The following is a 20,338-nucleotide window of genomic DNA, read 5'->3' as shown; positions in this document are numbered from 1 at the left end:
GAAACACAAGTGCTCTTCCACCCACTCAAGATCAGCCAGAAAAGATCCCCAGGACCAGTAACTCCCTGATAACCCCGACAAGGCAGCGGCATCCCAGCCAGGGCAGAGGCAGGCGCCCCATTGGGGATGTGTTTCAAGCTGGCAAAGGCCACTGCCCAGCTGCAAGCTCCTCCTTGAACTCCAGCCCACGCGCTGGGGGAAGGGGATGGGAGGTGTTGTGAAATATGGAAGGAGGATATTTGGTGTAGGAAGCCTGGTCTTAGATGTGGAAACAGCCACGCTGCAGCATTAGGGCTGAGAACTGCGCACAGCTCATCACACAGCTGTGTGCCCAAAGACCCTTCTGTGTGCCATAAAAATGTCAGAGGAAATAGCAAGGGTGTGGACAGGCTAAGTGTGGGGGGGAAAGGGGCTTTCTAAACAAGGTTATCACTGGTTTTTAAAGAGAGTTTCCTTCTTGGAGTGTCCAGAGTGGTGAAACCACCCAGCAAAGCCAAGCAGCTCAGCAGGCTGCGTGCCCAGGATGCAGTATCATGGTGCTAATGAACTGCTCTCCCTTCCTGTAATGAAGACTGAAGACTGATGGCAACCGGCCTTGAGCCTGAGAATTGGCCAAGGCGCCTCTGAGTCACTCCGGGAGGGAGAACAAATCCCTGCCCGATGGAGAAAGGCCAGCCCAAGGGAAAGCACAACCCAGACTGCGTTCCCAAGCGGAGTCAGGACAAGCTCACAGACAATGGCCGTGGAAATGAAAGCATCGTGGCATCGTCAGGGATGATGGGGCTGACTCCCCATCGCACTGCAGAGTGGGAGACCCCAAAACCTCCATCCCCAGGGAGGGATGGTTAACCATCACCCCTGGCACCGCAGCAGCTGGGCACCATCCCTCGCACCAGTGGGTTTCTGGGGTGAAAAGGGCTTGGAGGAGGCAGGGAGGCTGGGGCAGGGACGGGGAGCTGGAGATGTGGGGCAGGGTGCTTTGTCTCCCTCCTGTGGTGCTGGGCAAAGCCACCCCTTGTTCCCAGGGTCCCTGCCCATTCCTCATGCTGCGCCCAGGGGTGTCCTGCTGTCCCTACCCCACCGGGATGCCCAGCCCCGTGTGCTGGGGTTGTCCGTTATCCCTGAGCCCGGTGCTCCCAAGACCCTCCAGGGACCCCCGTGCTTGGTGGTCCTGGCTCCCCCACACCCAGTGCTCCCAGTATCCCCACACCAGGTCCCTTCAGCTCCCCCATACCCAGCTCCTCCCGGCACCGTCGTACCCAGGGGTGCTCCCAGCTCCCCCGTTGCCCCCGGGACCTCCGTGCCCGGCTGCTCCCGGTGCCGGGCTCCCCGTGCCCGGCTGCTCCCGGCTCTTCCGCAGTCAGGTGCTCCCGGTTCCCCGATGCTCCCGGGACCCCCCGTGTCCCGTTCTCCCGGCTCCCCGTGCCCGGCGCTCCCCAGGTGTCCCCGTTCCGGGGACAGGCTCCCCGTTCCCGGGCCGGTCCCAGGTGCAGCCCGGCCCCTCTCTGCTCCTCCTTTTCTCTCCTCTCCGCCCCGTCCCTCCTACCCCGGCAAAGCGAAAGCGCGGCGGGCGGAAGCCGACCCCTCTCCGCCGGGCCGCCCCGCACCGCCCCGCACCGCGCCGGGACCGCGCCGGGACCGCGCCGGGACCGCGCCGGGACAGCGCCGGGCCCGGCATGGCCTCCATCGGTAACTTCTTCCGACGGAGCCTGCGGCGCTCCGCCCGCAGAGGTGAGTGAGGGTCGGCAGGGGACGCCGGGGTGAGGATGGAGGGGGGGCGGGGGGTGGTTCACAACCCCGCGTCGGGCTGCGGGTGCCGGTATCGGTACCGGGATAGGTGTCGTTGCCAGCACTGGGACCTGGGACCGCGGCTGCGGGAACCGACGGCTGCCGGCGGAGCAGGGACTTTCCCGGGCAGAGCAGCGTGGCCACCCGGCGTGGACTCGTCGGTACCGGGAGCGGCACCGGCACCGGCTCGGTCCCCTCCAGCCCTGCCCCGTACGCGCTCCCAGCGGAGCCCAGCTCGGGCTGTTTGTCCCCGGGGCTCACCCCACCTCTCGGGGCTCGCCCCAGCCCTGGGGGTTTGCCCCAGCCCCCGGCAGAGCACCCCCCATCCCTGGGTTTCAGCCCATCCCGGGAGCGGGGCACCCCATCCCCGGGAGCCTTCCCAGTCCCAAAGGTCTGCCCCATCCCCTGGGGGGAAGGGGGTTGCCGATCCCACGGGGGGTGCCCCATCCCAGGGCCCCCACCCCGCTGTGACCGCATCCAGCTGTCCCAAACAGCTTTCCCAGCTCTTTGCCCACCGAGCACTGGGCCAGGAGCATCACCGGCATCAGTGGGGGGCACAGTGCCCCACTCCCCCCACCCCCCCTCCACCCCAGTGTTGTGGAGCCTTTAGAAGACAGAGCAGAAATCGATCCTTTGGGAATTGTGAGCTTTTTCTGAGGATTTCCCAGCCTGACCCATCCCATAACAGCAGAGCAGGTTGGGGCAACCTGTGGATTTGGGGTGGGGACGCACGGATACCTCACTGCTCAGGTCTGGTCTGTGCAGGTGACTCTTGCTGGGGTGCTGAGAGATGTTTATTCCAAGAAAAGACTCGGTGAGGCTCGAAAAGCCATTTCCTCTCTGCTGGGGCAGGTGGGTGGCTGCTCGGTGCGGGGAGCGCCGAGTTCCCCAGCAAAGCCCCGTGCTGGCTGGGCCATTTCAGCTGCCTGCAGCCCGGGATTCTTTCCTGGCAATAGAGAAATAGGTTTGTGCTGCAGCACGGTGTGGGCTGGAGCACACAAAGGAAAACCCTGCTCGGGCTGGAGAGCAACTGGTTGTGCAGCAAGATGTCTCTTGTCTCTGGCGCCGGTGGCCTTGGTGCCATTTCCTCATGGGCCCCGGGCGCAGCAGCCTTTGCACTCCCCTGCCTGGGGAGGGGCAGAAGAATCCACATCACCCGCAGCTGGTTCCCATCCAGGAGCTGTGTGAGCCCCCAGCTTGGCGTGTTCCCCTCCTCGCAGGCGATGCTCCCGCTGCTGGGGGTGAGCAGGGGTCGGGGGGGCTGTGGGGTGTTCCCCAAGCCCAGTGCTTGGGCTGCGGGAGAGTCCTTGCTCAAAGCTGCTGTGACACTGGTCTGTGTCCCTGAGGCACGTGAGGGACTGTGAGTCCTGGTTTTGGGGAGTGCTGGGACCTCTGATGTCACATCAAACACTGCAGGGTGGTGTGTGGCCCCATCTCCCAGCCCTGGGATGGGTATTGTGGTCTTTGGGGGGTTTAGGCTCTGCCAGGGAGGGTTTTGCAACCAGACCCAGCACAGGGGAGCACTGCTGGGTGATGCCAAGTTTTGGCAGGGCTCTCTGGGCCAGGGCAGGCATTTGGCAGGCGTGGGGCTCCACCAGTGAAAGGCAGACCCCTGGCTGGCACGGCCAGTGTCCCCACAGGGGCGGTTTAGTTGGTTTCAGTTGCTTCTTGGAAGCTGCTGTGGATGGGATGCAAATCCAGCCCTTGCTCCAGCATGTCTTGTGTTCTCTGGAATACTGGGTGGGACTGGATCGGCCAGGTGGAGCCTGATTTTCACCTCACCTCAGCAATCTGTGATGGGACAACAGCTGCTGCTGGTGTCCAGAGAGGATGGGGGTGTCCCTGTTGCACAGCCCTGTTCCCCAGGGAATATTCAGCAACCTGCCCCAGCCCCATGGGTGAGGCTGCACTGAAGCCCTTGCTGGAGCATCCCAAGGAGGAGCAGGAGGAGCAAAACACATCTTGCCACCCTTTATTCCCTGGCCCAGAGCACTTTGCTGGGCTCTCACCTGGGTGATCCCCACCGAGGACAAACCAGAGGTGTCTGCAGCTGGGTCTCATCCTTGGGATGCTCCTTCTGCAAGGGGAACTCTTCTGGATGAATTCCACCTTGCCAAGAGGGAAGACTTTGCATGTGGAGCTGGAGTGGCCTCAGGGTGCACATGTGGGTGGCTTCACCCATCTCCCTGCCCTGAGCTGGGAAAGGTGGGAGGTCCTGGGAGTGATGGGACTGTGTCACCTCTTTGGAGCAGCTTTCTGCTCTGGTCAGCTCCTGATGACCTGGAGCAAAGTCTGGGAAGGTGCTTCCAGACTAAAGGAGATGGCTCTGGAGCTGGGGGGAGGGAGGGAATACATGGGGTGGGGTGTCCAGGGAGGAGAGGAACGATGGGAGCAGCTGACCATGGTCATGCCTTACCTCCTGAGCTTCAGCACCATCAAAAGAGCCCAGGGTCAAACTCCAGGCTGCAGGGACAGATGGCAAGAGTCGGTGGTTTCATCCAGCCACGTGTTTGTTTTCCTGCCTGTCACTCCTTGGAGCAGCTCAAGCTCTGTTGTTCCAGCTCCCGGATGCAGCCAGAGCTGAGACTAAACCTGGGCCAGTTCAGTGCCAGGGACCTGGGATTTACAGAGTTGCTGGGGTGGCCTAGCTGGAGCCTCTGATGGCATTCACCTCCTCTCCTTCCTAGCCCTTGGATCTTGCTGCCCTGCTGCCATCACGCCAGGGCCCTTGGAGATGTTGGCAGTTCTCACTCTTGCTTCTGGTGCTCCCCAACCGGCCGAACAAGAAGTGGGGTGTAATCCCAGGGAGCTGCTTTGCTCTGGGACCTGTGGTTTAGGGAAAACCCTCCAGCATCTCATTTGCAATCACTAGTTCCCAGGACTGTGGACATCTGGCAGGGAGATGTTGGGATTCATCTCACTGGAGCCTTTGGAGGTGCTCAAACAAGACCTGTGCTCTTTGTTTGCTGGGCTTTTTACCCCTGAGGGAATAAAATGAGCAGCTCTGAAAGCATCCCCACACCTTCACTGGTCACTTGCTGCAGAGACTGTCTGCTCTCTGCCACCCCTCATGCTGGCTTTGCTCTGGGTGTCCCTCTGTCCTCGCTGGGATGGGGCAAAGGAGGGCTGGGGGTGTCTGACAGCACTGGCTTTTTACCCAAAAAGGATTCTTAAAGGCAAAGGATTCACCCTGTGCCTGCAGTTGTTCACTGCTGGGGCCCAAAACACCCTGAGCACCAGGTCTTAGTTCCCTCCAGCCACTCCATGTGGAGCTGTGTCTCCTCTCCTGCCATCAGGGCACCTCCCAGCCTTTCATTTCACTCTGCTCTGGTTTGGGGGCTTTTTTTTTTTCTCTTTGGCTACAGAAAGGAAGGAGGAGGGTTCAGCTGGAGAAAACAACCAGGCACGGGTGCCACAGGGGAAACCCAGAGACAGGAGCTCCATCCTCTATTCTGCTGGACAGTTTTTCTTTGAGTACCTGGTGGTGGTTTCGCTGAAGAAGACGACAGATGGACGCTACGAACCCAAGATAACCTACCAGTTCCCCAAGGTATTCCAGTCTGTGCTTCCAGTAAGATGAGTTTTCCAAATTCAAAGGAAAAGGGGATGTTGCTCCTTCTCTGTCAGATCCAGGAGAGGGGAACAGGGAAACGTCCCTGAGTTGCAGACCCGAACCCCAGGGCTTTGCCTGCCAGGGTTGGGGTTGCTGGGACCATCTGACCCCCTCTGTAGTCTAAGCCCAGAGCCACAAAGCCCAGGAGAAAAATCCCAGAGGTGCTCCTGGGTCTCCTGGCCCAAAAGGGGAGACTGTGGCAGCAAAATCACACCCTGGGGAGGTGGGACAGGTGGGGACCCCATGTATGCAGAGCAGCCTCCTCTTTGCCCCTTTAGCCATGGGGTAAAAGAGTCCATGGGGACCAGGAGGGTGGTGGCACCCACATTCACCAGGCACCAAGCCCCTGGCAGCCCAACAGACCACCCACCACTCCAGTGAGCACCCAGGGGTTCTGCAGGTGTGGGGGATGCTCCCAGAGATATATCAGGCTCCCAGCAGTCCTGGAGGTGTCACTGAACCCCTGAGCCCCTACCAACCTCCATGCCTGACTCCAGCACAGAAGGGGACCCCACATCTGCAGAGGAGCCTCCTCTTTGCCCCTCTATCCATGGGGTAAAAGAGTCAAGACTTTCTGGGAGCTGCTTGCAAGCACCCTCTGCTCCAGTCTGCACTGGGGGTTGCTTTGGGACCACCCCACCCCATCCCCTGGGACTGGGTGCCCTCCACCCCCCCTTGACTCTTGGCATCGCTCTGTTCCAGCGTGAGAACTTGCTGAAGGGCCAGAGGGAGGAGGAGGAACGTCTCCTGCAATCCATCCCCCTCTTCTGCTTCCCTGATGGCAACAACTGGGCCCCTGTCACTGACTTCACCAGGTACCTGCCCCGCTGTGGGATCTCCCTGTGGTTTCTCACCCCGTGCTGCCATCCTCCCTCAAGGGCTGGGGGCTGGGGAGGAGGAAGGGGGCTGTCCCACCCCATGTGTTGTCTCTTCTTGCAGTGAAACCTTCTCTTTCGTCCTGACCAACATGGATGGCAGCAGGAAGATTGGCTACTGCAGGCGGCTGCTGGTGAGCACCCCACCCCTGCGCACACCTTGCCGGGTGGCCGTGCCACCCCGTCCCCGTGGCAGGACACAACACCTCCTGCCTTGCCCCAGCTTGCAGCTCCTGGGGACGTGCCTTGGAAGGCCACTTGCTTTGGCACAGATGATGACAAGCAGCAGCTCAAAGCGGGGGGTTGTGGAGGTTTTGTTTCTGGTTGGGTGCTGGATGTGGCGAAGCGGCATTTGCTGCAGCCCACGACTGGCCTGAAATGCAGGCAGGAGGTACCATGGTTGGGAGGTGCTGGTCCCTGTACTGGTGGCAGCTGCCACCCCACTAACCTCCTGCAGCTTCCCTGGCTCCTTTCCTTTGGTCACAGCAGTCAGGACGCCTGTGAATCCCACTTGGGATCATGCTGGGGCTGCGTGTGCACCCATCCAGGGGCCAAGGAACCGAGTGCCCTCAGCTCCACCCCCAAAAATTGCCTCTGCACAGTGGCCACCTGTCTCAGCTCATGGACTTGGCCAGCTTGGGGGCTGTGGGGTGCGATGGGGGGGTCTTCCCTGGCTGCTGATTTACACACAGCCTGCTTAAATCAGAACAGAAAGACACAGGGACTTGCTGGACCCCACCACCCCTTTCATTCCCGGTGAACCTGCTCACTTCTGCATCCCAGTCTGAGCCCTGGCTGTAGGAGCTGGGTGTTGGGAGGGCTGGAAGCACAGAGAGCTTTAAATGGACCCAGCATAGTCCAGTTGGAAAGGGAAGAACAGCCCAGGCACTCATCCTGACAGTCCCTGTTTCAGTAGGAGGCAGGATTAGTCCCAGGGATGGTGGGGCAGGATGTGTGTCAGGAGGGGACACGTTTTGGGATATTCCACAGGGTTTTGTCCCAAAAAAACCCATGTGAATCACCTTCTCCCAGCACCACCAGTATCAGCTGCAGCCCTGGCCTGAGCCCCAGTGAGTGACTGGGTATTCTGGGGGAGCAGGTGGGGCTCTGGGGGATCTCTGGGGAGAGCGTGGAGCTGGTGCCGTGGGGCTGGGAGATGCTCAAACCCTTTTCTCACCCTCCTGCAGCCATCTGGCCGTGGGGCCCGCCTCCCTGAGGTCTTCTGCATCATCAGCTGCCTGGGCTGCTTCGGGCTCTTCTCCAAGGTAAGGCCATGGCATGGGAGTGGGACACAGACTGGGGGGCCCAGGGAGCCACCCTGTTGCCTGCTGGCATTTCACCCCTCGCTTTGTTCTCCCTCAGATCCTGGACGAGGTGGAGAAGAGGCGCCAGATCTCCATGGCTGTGATTTACCCCTTCATGCAGGGCCTGAGGGAATCGCCCTTCCCAGCGCCAGGGAAAACTGTCACCATTAAAAGCTTCATCCCAGAGTCGGGCACAGAGGTTGGTGGGGGGCTCAGGGGTTCAGTGACACCTCCAGGACTGCTGGGAGCCTGGGATATCTCTGGGAGCATCCCGCACACCTGCAGTACCCCTGGGTGCTCACTGGAGTGGTGGGTGGTCTGTTGGGCTGCCAGGGGCTTGGTGCCTGGAGAATGTGGGTGCCACCACCCTCCTGGTCCCCATGGACCCTTTTACTCCATGGACTCTTTTACCTCATGGCTAGAGGGGCAAAGAGGAGGCTGCTCTGCATACATGGGATCCTCACCTGTCCCACCTCCCCAGGGTGTGATTTTGCTGCCATGGTTTCCCCTGGAGGTTGGTGGCCCTGCCTGTGGCAGGGGGATTGGAGCTCTGTGATCGTTGGGGTCCCTCCCAATCCAGCCCAGTCTGGGATTCTATGATCTGGGGTGGAAAAATGAGGGAGGATCTGCCCTGGCACTGGGCAACACAACCTGAGTGCTGAGCATCCCCGGGATGCATCCTGCAGGAGTGGGTCTGAGAGCAAGATCTCTCCTCTAGTGCAATTCAGCAGTTGGCTACCAAATGGAAAGTGATTGCTTCATCCAGGAAGGCTTGTGCAAGGGCTTGCAGGTTGCTCAATGCCCTGGCCATGGGCCAGGCTGCTGGGAGCGTGGCCGGGAGGGAAGATGTATGAGGCTGTTCTTCGAAAGAGCTGCACGCTGGGGCTCTGGGTAGGGGCTGGAGCAAGTGGAAGAGATCAGTGAGGAAACAGGGAAAGTCCTGGAAATTGGATCTGGGTTCTGCTTGTGCTGTGGAGCTGGGGATCGGGCAGGATTTGTACTGGAAAGGGGCTGTAGAGCCCAGCCAAGCCCTGTGCTGCTGGCTGGGAAGATGCTGCTTTGCTGGAAGGGTGGCCTGGTGCAGGGAGGAGGGGGATTCCCCCCACTGCAAGGCTGGGGAGAGGGGCCAGGGCTGTCATGAGCTGCATGGCCCTGTTAACCCTTCAGCGGTCACCAGCTGTCCCCAGCAGGACAATTACTGACCAGGTTTGCGGACTCTTGTCTGGGGCAGAGCCAGCAGAATAGACAGACACCAGTGAATATCCAATAGATAACTGAGTTTTGGGCCATCCTAGCTAGGAACAGATGAGCTGGCCCTGCCAGAGAGGCTTTTGAAGAAGCCTATGTGGTTTGTGCACCAAAAAGTCCTGGTCCCACCCCTCCTCCCTTCCTGGAAGCTGCTGCTCACAGACAGATGGGAACATGTCCCTGCCCATTTCCTACTGTCAGCACTGGAGAAAAGAAGCCTTTTGCTTAAAAACCCAGTGCCCCCAGTAAATAAACCCCACAGTTCACATCACCACTGGCTTCTCCTGCAGCCTCAGCGCTGCACAGCCCAGCTCTCCTGGCAGGACAAGGGGAGGTTTGCTGTGAACTCAAGGTCATTGCTCTCAAATCCCTCTCAGGGGGCCAGGGCACCATGGGTTGGGGGGGTGTTGGTGTTGCAGCTCGTAATGCAGGCTTTGGTGGCTCTCCCTTGGCAGCTCATCGAGCTCACACGGCCCGTGGATGCCCACCTGGAGCACGTGGAGTTCCAGGCTCTGCTCCAGCGGCTCAGCCCCCAGCTCATCCTGCACATCTTCGCCTCTGCCGTGCTGGAGCGACGGCTCATCTTCCTGGCAGAGGAGCTGAGGTGAGTCCTGACCTCTTTAGCTAAAGAAGGAGCACAGGAGGCAGCTGAGCTCAGGGGTGGGATGTTCCCTCTTGAGCAGTGAGGTGCCCTGTTCCAACGGCCTCCTTGTCCCGCAGCATCCTGTCGCAGTGCATCCACGCAGTGGCTGCTCTCCTCTACCCCTTCACCTGGGCTCACACCTACATCCCCGTGGTCCCTGAGATCCTGCTGGACACTGTCTGCTGCCCCACGCCCTTCATGCTCGGCATCCAGATGCGGCACCTGGAGCAGGTCCTGGAGCAGCCGATGGAGGAGGTATTTCACCGGGGGTGGGGGGGGGTGAAGGCATCTGGATGGAGCCATCTGTTAGTCCATGCCCTGGGTTTGGGTTGGCTCTGGGGCTGAAGGCTCTGGTTGCAAAGCTTTTCCCATCCAGAGATTGGGGCTCCTTGCATGTCCCCTCCTGGGGCAACACCTCCATGTGTCCCCCCCCTGGGTGCTGCCAGCCACCCCAGGACACGCAGCCCTGTCCCTGGGGGCTTGGGGAGCTGCTGCTGGCTGGGCCAACCGTTGACATCATCCCAACCTTGCAGCAGCAGAGAAAAGCTTCACGGGGACAAGCCATGAGCCTGCAGCAAAGGCAGTCCCTCTCCTGCCACCCTCGTGGGGTAGGGACACATCCCAGAACTGGGGGAGGAACCTGGCTGCCTTGGCAGGGCTGAACCTGGTCCCTCTGCTCTCTTTCAGGCTCTGATAGTTGATCTCTGTGAAGGGAAGATCCTCCGAGCGGTAGGTCCTGCCGTGCCGGGCATGGGGGTGGGCTCACCTGGCCTGGGTCCCCCCCTCCACCCAGCCTCCCAGCTACTTGGCCACTTTCACTTTCTGGGGACAGAAACATCTCAGTGTCACCCATGCAGGGGAAACATCCCACAAAGGGATGTCTCCATCCGCTGCATCTCTTGTCCTGAGCAGCAGGGTCCATGTGTCAGCCATCCCTTTCCCAGCATCACTGCAGCACCCTGCAGTGATGAATGCTAGTTAATTAATTGGCTACAAATCCATTGCCCCAGTAAATAAACCTGGCCAATGCTAATTAATTAACGAGCTCTGCAGAAAGGGCTGCACTAACTGCTGCTTGTGGCTGTCTGAGGTGGGTTCCCTGGGTGTTTCACAGCCATGTTGCCTTCCAGGTCGGTGATGAGGAGGAGATCTTGCCCATCAAGCTGCAGAATGAGATGCTGACATCCCTGAACAAGCACAACAACAACAACAATGTCCAGAGTAAGGGTGGCTCTTTCTATACTGTAAATGGATGTGAGCTGCCTTCCACAGGTGGCCGGGGTCCTCAGTGAAACAGTTCTCCTAGAGACCTGGCCTGGGATGTTTCTGCCTCAATTTGCAGGAAAATGCAGCCACAGGAAACAAATCTTTCATCATTTCCCCTGCCCCCTGAGACATGGGAGCCCCAGCTTCTCTGGGCACCCTGTGCCAGGGCCTCCCCACTCCCCAGGAAGGATTTCTGCCCCCCAGCCCCTCTCCATCCCACTCCTGCAGCTGAAGGCCGTTCCCCTGGGCCTGACCCTCCCTGCCCTGGGCACCAGCCCCTCTCCAGCTCTCCTGGAGCCCCTCAAGGAATGGGAAAGTGCTCAGAGCTCTCCCCAGAAGCAGCCTTCTCTTTTCTGGGATGAGCCAGCCCAGCTGTCCCAGCCTGGTCCAGAGCAGAGGGTCTCCAGCCCTTGGATCATCTCCATGGCCTCCTCTGGATTTGCTCCAACAGCTCCATGTCCTCCTTGTCCTGGGGACCCCTGAACTGGATGCAGCACTGCAGGGGGGATCTCCCCAGAGCGGGGCAGAGGTTGGGGGGGGAGGGGAATCTTGGTTTACTGACACATGAAGGTTTTTAAGGGTAATTTCTCAGGATGCAAACAGACTGCAAACCGGCCAGGACTGTCCTTTCTGTGTTCAGAGGTCCCATCCCCACCTCTCGTGCTCCGTGTCCTCTTCCAGCCTCTGAGCAGGTGAACACGCTCGTCTCCGAAGCCTTCGTGCAATTCTTCGTCCGGATTGTTGGTCACTACACCTCCCACATCAAGTGGAGTAAAAACGGCTCAGGGACCTTCCAGGAACGAGCCTTCTACAAAGCCATCCCCTCCAAGACCAACCGCAAGTTTGTGAAGAAGTTTGTCAAGACCAACATGTTCTCCCTGTTTATTGAGGAAGCTGAGAAGAGCAGGATCCCACACGAAGGTAAACGGCCCCACCTCACCACCTCTCCCTGCTTGGGTGAGCTCTGTCAAGCCCCAGGCTCTTTGGTTAAGGGAAAGAATTATAGACTCATAGACTGGTCTGGGTTGGAAGGGACCCCAAGGGTCACAGAGCTCCAACCCCCCTGCCACAGGCAGGGACACCAACCTCCAGGCCTGGAGCTACACAAGGTTGCCCAGGGCCCCATCCAACCTGGCCTTGGACACCCCCAGGGATGGGGCACCCACCCCCTCTCTGGGCAGCCTGTTCCAGCCCCTCACCACTCTCTCTGCAAAGAACTTCCCCCTAATCTCTCATCTCACCCTTCCCTCCTCCAGCTTCACTCCATCCCCCTTGTCCTGCCATTGAAAGAGATGCCCTGTGCCCGGCCAGGGATGCAGCCCGAGGCTGGGGATGCTCTGAGCAGCCAGCAACACCCGTCTGCTCTCAACAGCTGCATTTTTCTGTTCCTGACAAACAATCAGAAGGAAAAAAAAATCCCCCCTGGGCTCGTTTCAGATCTCATCACTTGAGTAGGGAAAGGGCAGGCGCACTGAGCGCTCAGTGTTTAGCCAAACATGCCAGCAGTGGCACAAATATTTAGCTTGGATGCAGGCAGCAGCTGGGAGCTGGGGCCTGGCGAGCCCTGACTCATCTCTGCCACTGGCTCTGGCACAAACCGGGTTGGTCCCTTCCTCCTCTGAGGATTTATGGGGCGCTGGGCAGAGCTGAGCCTCCTCCCAGCTGGGGATGAGGCCAGATGGGGAGATGGGAGGTTGAAGTAGCCACCTAAAACATCTCCCAAGGGGCAGAGTCATCTTGCCACCCTCGAGGTCCCGCTGCGCTCTGAGAGGGCGCAGATCCAGCGTCCCCTCGGATGGTGCCCAGGGTGGGTCCCTGTCATCCTGCCCATGGGATGTGGGTCTGGCACCACCCTGGCTGCTGATTTCTTTGCCCTTTGCAGGGCAGGCACAGTCCTGGGTCTGCGTGGGGTGGGGAAGAGCGATGGTCCAGCCCCAGCTCTCTGGTCAGGGGCCCAGCCTATGCCACCCTTTTGGCTACTTGGCCTCCGGGGTCTGGCACTTTCTCTCTTTGGAGAAGAAACCCAAAAGCCAAAGAGAAATGAACCCATGGGTTAGAAACACACCTTACCCTGTGCCATAAACCCATCTGGGTGTTGTTCCACCCACCCTGATTTGGCCCAGCTGGATGCAGCACGGTTTGATGCGCAGCCCCGTGTCCTCCCCAGCCCGAACGCTGCATCTCACCAAGAGACCTTTCCTCATCCACAGCCTATTTCCAGCAGAAAATAGCACAGTACCACGAACAGAAGAAGCACCGAAGGGACTCCTGAAATCCAGCCTGGGACCACAGGAGCAGGGACCAGGACCCAGCAGGACCAGGAGAGCCCCCTCCCAGCAGCACCACACTGCTCAGACTTGATGCCTGCCCTTGTCCCAGGGCAGAGCACGCCGGACTCTGCTGGATCCAGCCACCGGTTCCTACCCAACTGTGACTCATGAGATGCCCGGGCAGCACTGAACACCAGTTTCTACCCTTTCTCTTCTCCTCAGGGCATCACTGCACTGGAAAACTCTTTGCACAGAGCTAGCAAGCAGGCTGGGATTTGTTTTCCAGTCTCACTAGCGACATGGACAAGCTGTAACTCACAGTGCCTGACCCCATGCCAGAGACTTTGGCCCCATCCAGACCTTACACTGCAGGGGAGGGAGGTTGAGGAGCTTGCCACAGGACTATGGAGGTTGTAGAGTAATTGTTAGGGGGGAAAAAAATCATATAGGAGTAGGAAATAGTATTATTTCTAATTAAAACAAACCTGGGGTTTGCAAATAAGTAACATCCCGTGGAGTAAGTTCCTGAGGTTTCTATTATTAACCACTGTGTCACTTTATTTTCTACCCTGGTGGGTTCACTGTTAGTCTGGGCAGGAGCAGTTGTGGTGGGTTTTAGTGGTTTCCTCTGAGCCCCTGCCAGCTTCACCAGCCCCACTTTGAGCCCAGTCCAGCTCTTTTAGGGAGAGAGAGAAACATGCTTTTCCAGCAGGTTATTTATTTGTGCTGTTAGCAGACTCAGAAGGCCACAGGGCTGTGTTTTGTAGGAGAGGAAAACGGCCGATCAACAGCTTTGGGTAGGGAGGAAGTATTTGTTAAACCCAGTAGTAAAACATGTCGACATCCTCCTTGTTTCTGGTTTTGATGCCAACTTCTTTTAAAACCCTGCAGCCTCTCAAAGCCCTGGTGCTGAAAGTGACTCTGGCAGCAGAATTAAAGCTCCATTACAGGGGTGTGTGTGTGTCCCATTTTCCTAATGCATTTATCCAGGGAATAAATATTGCAGCAGGGAAAGCTGGTGCTGGCTCTGGATACTTCCCAGGTACTTCTCGCAGCAAGGGTTGGGCTCAGAGGCAGAGCTCCATCCTCCTGGCTGGGATGTTCTAGCTGAGGTGCATCATGTATTGCTGGAGGGCAAATCCTCTGAGGAGCAGCTGAGGGAGCTGGGGGTGTTGAGCCTGGAGAAGAGGAGGCTGAGGGGAGACCTTCTCACCCCTCCCCTGCCCTGCCAGGAGGGTGCAGAGAGGTGGGCGATGGTCTCTTCAGCCAGGGGACAGCAGATGGGACAAGGGGCAATGGGCTCAAGCTGCCCCAGGGCAGGGTCAGAGCAGATGGGAGGGAAAAGTTCTTCCCTGGCAGAGTTGTCAGGGCCTGGCACAGGCTGCCCAGGGAGGGGGCTGAGTCCCCACCCCTGGGGGTGTTTAACAGAGGGGAGATGAGGTACTGAGGGATCTGGGTCAGCACAGGACAGGGACGGTTGGACTCGATGGGCTTAAAGGGCTCTTCCAACCTGGTGACTCTGTGAGTCTGTGGTCACTGGGTACCCAACAGACACTCACTGATGTTATCACAGAGACAGTTTAAAGCAACTTTCACAGCAGCACTGAACAAGTGCACTGGAACTGAGCAGGCTGCTTGCCAGGCAGCTTTCGCTTTCACAACTGTTGAGCACGTACTGAGAATAGGAGCCATGTAAAGGGCATTTTGCTTTACAAATCAAGACTTGCACAGTCATGCACCAGCCCCAGGAGCATGGCTGGGCAGGGGGTACAAACCAAACAGCAACCAAACTCTGCCCCCCCTGAAAGAAAGTGGTTGAGATTTTGTTTGTGGCTGTTTGGAGGGGGAACAAGAATCAATAAAGGGGATTTGGGGAATTGGGGGGGTATCTCCTCTGGATTCCTAAGTTCCCCCTTGGGGATAGGCAGAGAGTTACAGCCTAACACCAGGGAATTAAAGGGTAGTGGTCTTTTTCTGTATTTTTTTCATTTGAAAATGCATGGAGGGGTGTGGGTGTGGGCTGGAGATGGCAGCAAGGGTTAACTACAGAGAGTTGGAAGGGTTGGTGCACAACTGCTGAACAAAGAGTAGGTTGAAATAGGAGCTGGAGTTACCTAAAGTACTTTTCCTTTTGGTATTGTTATGGAAAAAGGGACCCAGATCCATTCTCATCAGCTCTCAGTTCCACTTCTGGGCTGGCTACAAAAGGGAACAGGTACTGAGGAACAGGAGCAACCAGGCACTTTCCTGGCACTGACTCCTCTCCTCACCAGCCAGCAGCAGCTTCAGAGCTACAAGGGGTGACAGAAGACACTGGAAAGAAAAAAAAAACAAGCCTAGAGGTATAACCTGCCCTGGGATCTCCAACCCCCCCACCATTCCTCTCACATCCTTTCCCTTTCAGTGGGCTGTCACCCTTCCCACTGCTCTGCTCTTGCTCCTAAGGCTGCATTACCTGTGTTGCTCCTGATCAAGTTTTAAGGGTTTCTTGAGTTGAAAAGCAGTGTGATATCATCATGGCTGGTTACTCCTGTGCCTGGTACAGTCTGGCAAGAGCTTTAATGCCCTTCCTTTAACACCCAGAGGGTGGGCCAGCTGCCTGTTGCAAGTAGCACTTCCCTATGCTGAGTGAAGAAAGACAAAGCACGTGCTTGAAAGGGCAGATGCTGGAAGAAATACCCAATTTCCTCCTTTGAACCCAGCCTGCCTCTCTTAAACCATCCCCTTGTAGGCAGGGGCATGGTGTTTGCTGGAGGAGACCCTGGGGTAAGCTCTGTGCCTGGAGCACAGACACATCCAGCCAGGCTCAGGTCACACCACAGCCTATCAGCAAAACTCCCAGCATGTTTTAAAATCCTTCTTCCTGCTCAAGATTTGCCTAACACTCGATCTAAATCTACCAACAGTAAATAAAACAGTGCCAAGCAATGTTTCCCTGAACTGGGAAGTGCTCATTTATTCTGCTAGATTGTTCACATAGTTCCCAGCATAGCATTGGCCAACTCAAGGCTCATACAAACAGCTCCCAGGCATGGTTTGGGAGGCAGCTCCTGGTTTGCAGCTGCCCTGCTTGGAAGATAAGTTTCCTATTCTGGCATGTGTCACCCTCTGCCAGCTGGCCTTGGTGCCAGCAAACAGTCCTGGGTGTATTTAACCTCCCAGAGTCAATGCAATCAGCATTGTCAAGAGCTTCTGGATTGCTCCAGTGCAATAAGAGACACAGGTCCCACCTCTGATCACTTCCCACCTGGCTATAGGCTCTGAAAATTCCTGCAGTCTTCACCTCCTGCTCTCTGGCAATGATTAAACTTCTCTGTGGCTCTGTTCCTGCCTCAAAGATGGGGCCCAGCAGCACTGGACAGACCCAGTGCATACAGGGTGGGAAGGAAAGAGCCTAAAAATACTGTGTGAAACAAACCCAAGGCTGGGGTGAAACAGCACCAGGCCCTGTGGTGTCCTCACCACCTCTGTGAGTGTTAAAGGCCTGGCCAAAGCAAGGGACCTCCTTTACCAGCTCGTAGAAGAGGCGACTCCAACACTAAGTGCTCAGCTTGCCCTTGCAGCTTGGCCCTGGGGTGTTTATCAGAGGCTGGCTGTGTGTGCTGGAAAGGAAACACGCTCCCACCCAGGTGCTGCAGGGAGCTTGGGGGCTGCTCTTGCACAAGCTGTTCCTTTCCAAGCCTTGCCTGAATGCAACAGAAGGTCTGGAAGCACATCACAAGCTCACACAAATTCTGTCACCCTTCTGAAGTCCTTGAGCAGCCCCAAGTCACCTCTGACCAGGCACGAGATGATCAGACAAGTGCCAGGGCAAAGTGCAGGTGTTTATCATGGGCATTTATACACCACCTGTATCCATGGCAACGCTGGATAGGGCTGGGATTGCCAGCAGCAGCCATTCCCTGGGCACACTGGTAATCAGGACAGAAATGGGAGTTTCCCCCTGGCTGAACACAGAGGGCATTCAAACTTCTGGGCAGTGAAACACTGGAGATGCCCTGAGCATCAAGAGGGAGTTGGACCAGGTGATCTCCAGAGGTCCTTTCCAGCCCTCATCATTCCGTGATGCAGCTTGGACATGTCTGGGAATCCAAAGCTTGATCCCAGACAACGTTCCTCACCACTCTGAAGCATTGGTGACATGTTATTTGGGGCAGCTGAGCCTTAAAGCCCTGAACCCAGAGACTGTGGTTGTCCTGTGTACATCTAGAAAACCACTCAGGCTCCAGGGAGGGACTTTCCCAGCAAGAGTTTTGCACCCAGTTCACACTGGTAAGAAACACACAGTCTGTGAGCAGGGAGAGGGGCCCCCAGCACCTACAGCCTGAGCTGTGTATGTAGATCAAACCTTCACCCAGCCAAATATGGTTAAACCTAAACTAAACTACTTCTCTCACTTCCAGTTGTACCTAAAACTCTGTAGTGCCAGAGACAGCTGCCACCTCTCACACTGGAAATGCTCCCAGGAGCAAGGCTCTTGGACTGGTGCATGCCCACTTAAAGAGCTGCAGCCCAGGTTTGGGGTCAGGGTGTAGGAACCAAACTCTCAGCCTGGCTGGGACCCCTTGGGACCCATGAAGAGCCCTCAGCTGTGCTTGCCATGAAGCAGCTGCTCCCAGGCATGCAGATGCCCAGGAGGGTGAGGGCTACACAGTGAAGCCTACATTAGTTTGCCCCTTCTCCTCCTGAGGATGTTCCTCCTTCCCATAGTGCCCCAAACCTGAGGCTGAAAGAGCATCACCCTGTGTGAAGGAGCCAGGACTCCCCCAGCCAAGGAAAACCCAAGACAGAACATGACCCCACGCTCAGCTGAAGCAGCCAGCATCTCACTTCCACTTCCTGCAGCAGCTCAGTCAGGGGCCAACCCTGTTCCCTCCTCCCAGACACTTCATAACCCAAACTGGAGCTGCACTCCTGTGCTCTCCAGCCTGACAGCTCTCTCCCTGACAGCTGGGTACTCTCCCCCAGGACAGAGACTCAAGCTCTCCAGGCACTGAGAGTTTTCGCTCCACTTCCTGAGCGTGTTTTCTAGTCACAAGGGCACTGCAGGAAATACCTGTCACCACTTCCCCCAGCCAAGGGGGAGGGTTGATTTATTGTTCTTGGGGCTTCAGTTATTTTTTTAAGTGACCTGTGCCTAATTCCCTCCAAAGACAAGACACAGGCTGCTGCCTTCAGGTGCTGCTGTGGCTCAGAGACATCTTCCCATCACCTGGAGCGAGATGCTTGGCAGCTGAAGGGCTGGATGGCAGCCACCAGGTTCCTGGCATTCCCCAGCAGCTTCCTGATAGCCACGGCAGATCCTGCTCTGGAAACAGCCCCTTCCCACTGTACAGCAAGCCTAGGCACTGTGTTCAGGGTCATTAAATCCAACTTGGCCTCCCTGATGCAGTTCACAGTGTTTAAAATGGCAATAAAACAGCAACAACAACAACCACCAACCGACCCCACCACAAACTCACTGCGCTCTGTGGTGGGGAGAGCTCCAAGGAAGGGCAGAGAGCATCAGAAATCTGCTTTCTCAGCAGCAGGCAGCATTGCACTTCATAAAGTGAAGTAGGACAGAGCACCACACACATCTGAAGACAACTGTTGTTCTCAGAATTCTTATTTATTAAGAGCAGAAAGGAAATTTTGCTTAAGTTTATATATAAAAAAGTAAATAGTAAAATTTTCTTTTTATAATCTTTCCACTGAAGAAAACTGAGAAATAAGTTGTCTTTTTAGATGTTTATTTAAAAAAATAAAATTAATTGACAAAGATACCACACTATTTTGCATGCTGGTCATCCCTTCTGCTTGCAGAACCCCCGTTCAATGCATTATTCCTTAGCAAGAAACCACTTTATCAGCAATGCATAAGCAAAACAAAGAACCACACCAGTCTGGACTCAAACCCTGACAGCTGCTTCAGCTACACAAACTAGTGTGGTACCTCTGTATTTACCAGCTCAGGTCTTTAGTAAATAAATACTCGTTTAGTGTCCACTTGAAATTTCACTAAGAGAGATGATGAAATATTAAAATTAAAAGCAAGTTGTATTGTAGCTGTAATTATACTACATTAGAAACTTCAGTTGTTGGGGGATCCATTCACCATATATAGATTATTTTGTAATCAAGGTAATTAGAAAGACAGAGCGTTACTCCCTGCATGCTTTCCCAGGCTGTGAACCAAGACAGTTGACTACATGTAGAGTTGACTAGGGTGTACTTGGAATTCACTCTCTCAGGCAGGAGACTAGTTAAGGAGTGTTACTGATAACAAAGAATATGAGTTACAGAACATTTATTTGTATCATTCACTTTGTTCTCATCTGCTTTTTGCCTTAGTCTCCTAGGTATCTCCACGTCTGTTCATGAAGAAAAGCAACTCTTCCTTGTTTCTCCTCCCAGGGACTCCTTGTTTCCTAATGGTGATTGGAGTGTGTGGAGGAGGAGGGCTTGATTCGGAACACGTGGATGTGCAAATGGGCAGCAATCTGATTGCACACACTGACACAGTATCGAAGCAAATCAAAGAGAGAAAAGATCTGCCAAGAGAAAAAAAAAAAACAAACCACAATTAGACACATTTAGGTCTCTGTTTTCATGGAGAGTAACTCCAGAGTAACGCCACCCACACGCTTCAGAACAAAAACACTGGGGTCTGATTCAAGAACTGAGTCTCCAACCACGTAGGAAAAGTCTTTCTGTGAAGGCAGACAAGTTCCTAGAGGTGCTGGACTTTCTTCCAGCTCTGTAAGAATACAGAACACTCTTACTGATAGGGTCAGAGAGGAGAAAGCAGATACAGCAGCTAGAGATACATGGAAATGCCCTGTTGGTGCAGCCATGCACACAACACCCATTTGGTTACAAGGTTAACGCTGCCTTTGGTGGATCACACCCAAGTGCTCCCTAAGCACATGTGAGTTGGACCTCAGGTATTTTTCCCTCATGATGATCTTCCCCCTCTGCTCTGCCCTGGTCAGGCCCCATCTGGAGTGTTGTGTCCAGTTCTGGGCTCCCTGGGATCAAACAGACAGGGATCTCCTGGACAGAGTCCAGAGGAGGGACAGAGATGCTGAAGGGGCTGGAGCATCTCCCCTGTGAGGAAAGGCTGAGGGAGCTGGGGCTGTTCAGCCTGGAGAGAAGAAGACTAAGGGGGGACCTTATTAATGGTTATCAATATCTTCAGTATGGGATGCAGGGGGAATGGGCAGCCCCTTTTCAGTGTCTGTGGGGACAGGACAAGGGGCAATGGCTGCAAGTTGGAGCACAGGGAGTTCCACACCAAGCTGGGGAAGAACTTTTCCCCAGTGAGGGTGAGGGAGCCCTGGGACAGGCTG

At 56.3% G+C, this 20,338-nt stretch overlaps 2 protein-coding genes across 2 annotated transcripts in view; one reads left to right on the top strand and one right to left on the bottom strand.

Moving 5' to 3' along the window:
* Positions 1-1,635: 1,635 nt before the first annotated feature.
* DENND2D (DENN domain containing 2D) lies at positions 1,636-13,954 on the top strand. Its single transcript, XM_084275870.1, has 12 exons — positions 1,636-1,731; positions 5,154-5,338; positions 6,104-6,216; positions 6,341-6,410; positions 7,464-7,541; positions 7,639-7,779; positions 9,284-9,432; positions 9,549-9,726; positions 10,159-10,200; positions 10,602-10,692; positions 11,419-11,658; positions 12,948-13,954. The coding sequence occupies exons 1-12, from the start codon at positions 1,677-1,679 to the stop codon at positions 13,007-13,009; spliced, it is 1,404 nt and encodes a 467-aa protein (XP_084131996.1). The 5' UTR covers positions 1,636-1,676; the 3' UTR covers positions 13,010-13,954.
* A 4,655-nt stretch (positions 13,955-18,609) lies between these two features.
* The window catches only part of CEPT1 (choline/ethanolamine phosphotransferase 1), a 34,843-nt gene continuing 33,114 nt past the window's right edge, over positions 18,610-20,338 (bottom strand). The window contains exon 9 of the mRNA XM_084275993.1: positions 18,610-19,540. Within this exon, the coding sequence (XP_084132119.1) occupies positions 19,418-19,540 (123 nt within the window). The 3' untranslated portion in view covers positions 18,610-19,417. The remainder of the gene's footprint in view (positions 19,541-20,338) is intronic.

This window comes from Gallinula chloropus, assembly GCF_964237585.1.
Source record: "Gallinula chloropus genome assembly, chromosome: 27".
Classification (NCBI taxonomy): domain Eukaryota; kingdom Metazoa; phylum Chordata; class Aves; order Gruiformes; family Rallidae; genus Gallinula; species Gallinula chloropus.
This window is presented reverse-complemented; position numbering and strand designations above follow the sequence as displayed.